The following is a 6,000-nucleotide window of genomic DNA, read 5'->3' on the forward strand; positions in this document are numbered from 1 at the left end:
TAAATTGCAATCACAACATGGGGGGAAAAAATTCACAATAAGATGATTTTTGCAAATCATTTAGCCCCACTCCTTTCCTGTATGTCCTTCTCCACTCTCTGTCTCTCTGATTTCCTGCACTTTCTGGCGTCCTGTTTTCTGCAAATAAAGGCAAAAAGCTCCCAAAAAAATCTTAAAAACTGTTCATGCTGATGGCGTTCTTGCATCAGGCCGCTGAGTGCTTAAAATGCTAGACTACATTGGTTTTGTAGTGAAAAATGCACTGCCAGCAAAAAATGGCACATGTGAACACAAATGAATGCAAAATTGTCATAGGTGAAACTCAGGATAGCTATCAGCTACCCAAAGAATACCGTAATTGCTGAAAATTCATCCTTCATTTACACCACTTATCCCATTTTGGGGTTGTGTAGGGCTTGAGCCATCCCAGTTGTCATTGAGAGTCCACCCTGGACTGGTTGCCAATCATTCACAGGGCTGATATAAAGAGATAAAGAAAACAACCAAGCATGCCCAGATTCACACCTACAGTCAATTTAGAATCACAAATTAACCTAACAAGCACGCTCAAAGCGGGAACCTTCTTACTATGAGGCAACAGTACTAACCCCTGCACCACTGTGCAGCCTGTGGTTAAAAAAATGCCTCATTCATTTTGAATGCAAGTAAAATATACAGGACATACCAACAGCTACAGCCATTGTTGTATGTGAAAACAGCGCTGGCATACAGTTTTTCTCATATGGTGCATAATAATTAAACCTGATGACTGTAAGAGTCTCAGAGAAATTCACTCTATAGAAATTCACTCTATTCATTTGGACTTACTTCCTACTTTTTTATCCATATTTCACACTGGATTGAAAAATTTTAGGTACAAATGTATGTGTTGACTACTTGACTAAAAATCATAATGTAGCTTACTCGGTCCACAATCAGTGAATAAAGGATGTGTGTTCTGATAACGGAAATTGTATTAGCTGTGATTTATCTTGTGCCTTGTATTTATTTCTCTGTTAACTCATGCTGACATGGACGTATGGGTCTGAAATAATGTATCAAGTACAAGTAGAAGATGCTGCAATGCCAGTTTTTCCCTCAGTATCTCTGAGAGTCCTAATCGATACCAGTGCAACAAAAAATAAAGTCCAGGGCATGCTGGATATTTTCCTGTCTTTAGCTGCCAAAATTTGCAGGGAAACTCCTGCAGACTCTTTAAATTGCACAAAAACACTGCCAGTGTTTCAATACAGAAATGGTGCAGATGGTTTCCTGCACTTCAGACAGTGCTCTCCATCTCTCTCTCTCTCTCTCTTACTCTTGTGGAAATTTACCACTGAAAGCATTACTAAAAAGCTGATGTTTGAGGTACTTTTTAATACCATGGGGTATGCATGATATTATCAGGATGATTTCAGTATCAGCAGATATGAACTTAAAAAGTTCAATATCAGCATCTGCAAATATAAAAGTTTCTGCCAATATTTACAGCCAGGTTGTGCAAATCAGCTCTGTAAATAATATATTAGTCTAAAATATCTGTTATACAGGTGTACCATCAGGTATAGTTGTATGCCTCAAGCACAAGACCCTCAAGAAGACCCACTATGAGCCCTGTACATTTTGAACGAGCTCCAAACATAAAACAACTACCAGACTGTCTACTTCCACGCTCCTGTCTCAGCTTCTCTTGCACAGGACACTTGGTTTTTCTTTCAATAACAATGGTTTATATAGGCTACACCTGTAACAGGTTAAATTAGTTTGGAAATATCTGCATAATGGATATCAGCAAAAATCTCATTTTGTGCATACTACTGATCATTATGTTAATAGATTCTGTTTAAAAATGGTACTGAAAAGTACAGAAGTATTAAAATTGTTGATAACCTCTGTGCCTACAGTGCAGAAGGACTGCAGACACTCCTGCACTGACCAGATTGTTGATCCCAGTTCAAGCATACAATATCATACAATATGATCGTCATGATATATGATTTTTAAATCTTGATAAGAATTTATTAAGAACTAAATTAAGTCAATACCCACTTTGCCATTCCTCTGTACCCGGCACAACCGTGGCTGTGAGAGTGCTTTCAAGAGAGACCAGCTGTTTCTCCCTCTCGGCTGCTGTAGTAGCAGCTCTGTTTGAGAGCTCAGAAAAAGAAATTTAGCGCCATCTTTTGTTCAAAGTGTAGAAGCGGGAGACCTCTGCTGCTGGTGAAATACCACTTCTACTATCGTCTTTTCACTTACAAGTGGAGGCGAGCACCAAGCAGGCTTTCAGCTCTGGTATCAAGCATCCGCCTATGCAGAGGCTGGTGGGGGGTTTGACCGCTATCACATTCCTGTTAGTGTGTGCTAGGCAAGGTTATAATAGTTTGGGATTTTTCATTAGTTTAATTCTTATTTTGTTTTCACCTTTTGTTCCAATTTTCAGTTTAGTTTTAATTAGTTTTTCTGCCGTTTTTTTTTGTTTTGTTTTTTTGGTTAGTTTAGTTTTAATTTTGCAAAAATGCTTGATTCAAGTTTAGTTTTTATCGGTTTTAAAGAGGCCTCTTCACTTTTCACTTTAATAATTTGATTTTAATGTTTGTATACAATCCAAGACCTAAAATTACATATGTGTGAAGTTGTCTTAAATCAAATTGGCTGATTTTACTCTCTCCAGGCTTGGGTGTTCCTGTCAGTCAGTATGCTAGTGTCAAAGACTAAAACTAAAAAGATTTTGTCCTTAATTCTATTTCATTTTAGTTAATTTGTAAGCACACAAAACAGTTTAAGTTAGTTTTCATTCTATTAGTAAAGCTTAGTTTTTATGTAGTTTCAGTTAACTAAAAGGATTTCTCCAGTTTAGTTTTGGTTAGTTTTAGTTAACTATAATAACCTTGGTGCTAGGGACGGCAAATGAGGCGCATCATATGAGAGTCCAGCGCCATTGTGTTTTGGACTTAAGTCTAATGCACCCAATATCCCTTATTTATTATTTTCACTCATCAAAAACAGCAGGTTAAGAGTTTCTCTCTTAAAACTGCATAAAAGCATCAATATCAGTAATGAAAGATTGCACAGGTTTTAGTGCAATTCAGATCGTGCTCTCTCTCCTTCTTTTGTGGCAGCTTTTGCATGAAAATATGATAGTTTATTTTTATATTTTGGTGCTTTTGGATGCTACCAATGTCAATGTAAAAGAACATTGAACTTATATAGAATATTAGTAAAAATTGAACAGTATCTATTTCAAAACCATGGCATCAAAAAGGGAAGTCCTGATCTCCTAATAGTGGATCATTCCTTTGTTTCAGTTATCAAAGCTGCAGATTAACTCCTGCAAAATGTCTAAAACTGCCCAACATACAGAAAGAAATATTTTCCCTTTGTCTTGTGGCAGCTTTGGGATGGAAATATGACCAGACATGTGACGTGTGTGTTAAATATTGGTACTTTTCAGTGATCATTAACATAAACAGAGAGTATTGTTCTCTAAAAGAGTGGAATCAAAATGTTGACAGCCATGCCTACAAACCAGATGATGATCCATTGCATAAGGATTGCAGACTTTGTTGCATTGGCCTGGTTATTGCAGTACACAATGCACAGCACACATCAACCCCCCCAGACATCAAATGACAACACTAGTGATCCGGCCCGGGATTAAACATTGTGTAATGTCTCTTATGCTGTCAAATAAAGATAGCTATAGATGCAATTCAGGACCTTAAATCCAATTAAAAGTGGTTTAAAAGTACATCTGATGTGCATTTGCGGTTAATTATGCACAGATAATTAACTAATATGAGCTAATAATCAATAATCAGTCCAAACAGAAGCATTTTGAGAGCAGTGCAGTATAAACAGCAACACACAGTGGGCTGCTGGATCCTATTGCATAACAGCTGTGGAGATGGAGGAGTGCCATCTACACCATCAGCAGCTCTGCCATTTCAGGGGATGTGGCTTCATTCATTTAGCATCTCCAGTCCCAAATGAATTACATCAGACAATAATACATCATATTTTTAAAAATTTACACGGCTAAAAGGGAGAAATCACGACCACTGAGGGCGGGGAGTGGATAGAGAGTGAGGGAAGCAGCTACCCCACCCAACAAACGGTTTAGCTAGTCAGCTTTTTTTCCATCATTAAACGTTAAAATAATAAAAAAATATATATAAAGGTAAACATACTGAAATATAACAGCGGCATTACTTACAGTAAGATAAATAGAGGTATCAACATAACATGGCTGCTTTTAGGGGTTTTCATTCATTAGGAATGGCAGATTTTATAGTTAAAATGAATGTAAAACAGCACTTGTTAGCAGGCTAGGCTGGTGTTACGGTTTAAATAGTTACCCTGTTAATTAGCGACTTTCACGAAATCTATTAGTGGTTTTCGTAGTCTCCCCTTTAATAACCCAATTCCCATAGGGTGTGCATTCGTTGTCGTAGTTTTACTCCTTCAATCGGAATAAAATATAAGGGGGAAACTACGACAACCCCCGTTGAATTTGCCTGGAAGTCACCAGTTTACACGGTAACTTATTAAAACGAAACACGGGTTAGCTAGCTGGCTACGTTACTCACCCATCTCTGTGGGATGTTGCTACGTAAAAACGGGGTGTTTAGCTCTCCAGGGCAGCTGTTAACCCAGTCGTTCGTACTAGCCGGAGGCCACGCTTCCCCTTCTCTTAAACCACTCCTAACGGGGGAAATCAGCGGGTCGGTGTTAGCCTGTTAGCCGGGTGTTCGGTAGCGGTAGCAGGCTTGGCCAGTCCCGCTCTGATGGATGCAGCTCAGCGGCCTGTTACCGGCTGATTCTCGGTTAACGCATCTGACTTCCTCTCATATCCACACCGACAGTCAGACCTGCTGGCTGGAGCTCCTTCGGACGACTGGCTCACTGTAACATGACACAATCAAGTCAGATAACATGGAGAAACAGTATGACTTCCGGCTAAGGCCTTCAGAATAAAGGTAGTCCTCTGAAAAACACACACATCGCCTGTAGATGGCACCGGTGCTACCAAGTGTTACACGAAAGCTTAAAACACAATCCGACTGGTTTTGTAAAGTTTCACCATCACGTAGGTTAGTCCCTCCATCGGGGGTGGTGTTCTGGGGCCCAGCCAAACCGGGTCCCCATGGAGGTCAGCAAAATCATGATCCATCTGCTAAAGGGCAAACAAAGTGGTGAAGAGGGCTTAAACGTGACGAGAATATGTCTGTAAGTGGCCAAAAAACTGTGAAAAGTGGCAGGAAAAAAAGCAGAATGAAAAAGAATTGGTAGGAAAGGGGAATTAAAGTGGTAAAAAAAGGGTTTAAGTGGTAGAAACGTGGTGAAAAGGGGTCAAAAATAGGTTGAAAGAGGCAAAATTAGATTAGAAGTTGCAACAATTTTGTTTACAGATGCAAAAATGTGTTAAAAGAGGCAAAATAGGGTGAAGAGTGGAATAAAATAGTTAAAAGTGGAAAAATATGGCAAAAATTGTCAGAAATAAATTTCAGACTTCAGCCAACCATGGTAAAAGCCATTGCCCACAAATAGTGAAAACTTGGAACAGTGGTGAACCTTCCCAGGAGTGGCCAGCCTACCAGAATGACTCCGAGCACATCAACGATTCATCCTAAAAGAGCCCAGAAAAACATCTAAAGACCTGCGGGCCTCTATTGACCCAGTTAAGGTCAGTGCTCATGGCTCAACAAGAAGAAAGAGACTGGGCATAAATGGCATCCAGTGCTGAGCAAAAAGAACACAAAAGTTTGTCTCAAACTAACAACACAGCATTTCATCAAAAGAGCATTAGACCAACAGTCAAACATGGTGGTGGTAGTGGGATGGTCTAGATCAGTGGTTCTCAAGTGGTCCAGCATCAGGACCCACCAACAGGACAAAATCGCGACCCAAATTTCCAAAAAAATATCAACAATGCATGTTTGGTTAATAAAAATGTGCACTTTAGCTCTTGAAAAAAAAAACAAAACAATTTATTATAGGAGA

At 39.2% G+C, this 6,000-nt stretch overlaps 1 protein-coding gene across 2 annotated transcripts in view; it reads right to left on the reverse strand.

The window, feature by feature from the left end:
• rap1gds1 (RAP1, GTP-GDP dissociation stimulator 1) overlaps positions 1–4,906 on the reverse strand; it is a 36,720-nt gene extending 31,814 nt beyond the window's left edge. For both annotated transcript variants that reach the window (XM_041779394.1, XM_041779393.1), the window contains exon 1: positions 4,587–4,906. In XM_041779394.1, the coding sequence (XP_041635328.1) occupies positions 4,587–4,590 (4 nt within the window). In that variant the 5' untranslated portion in view covers positions 4,591–4,906. The remainder of the gene's footprint in view (positions 1–4,586) is intronic.
• Positions 4,907–6,000: the final 1,094 nt, after the last annotated feature.

This window comes from Cheilinus undulatus, linkage group 22 (assembly GCF_018320785.1).
Source record: "Cheilinus undulatus linkage group 22, ASM1832078v1, whole genome shotgun sequence".
In the NCBI taxonomy this organism is placed as follows: domain Eukaryota; kingdom Metazoa; phylum Chordata; class Actinopteri; order Labriformes; family Labridae; genus Cheilinus; species Cheilinus undulatus.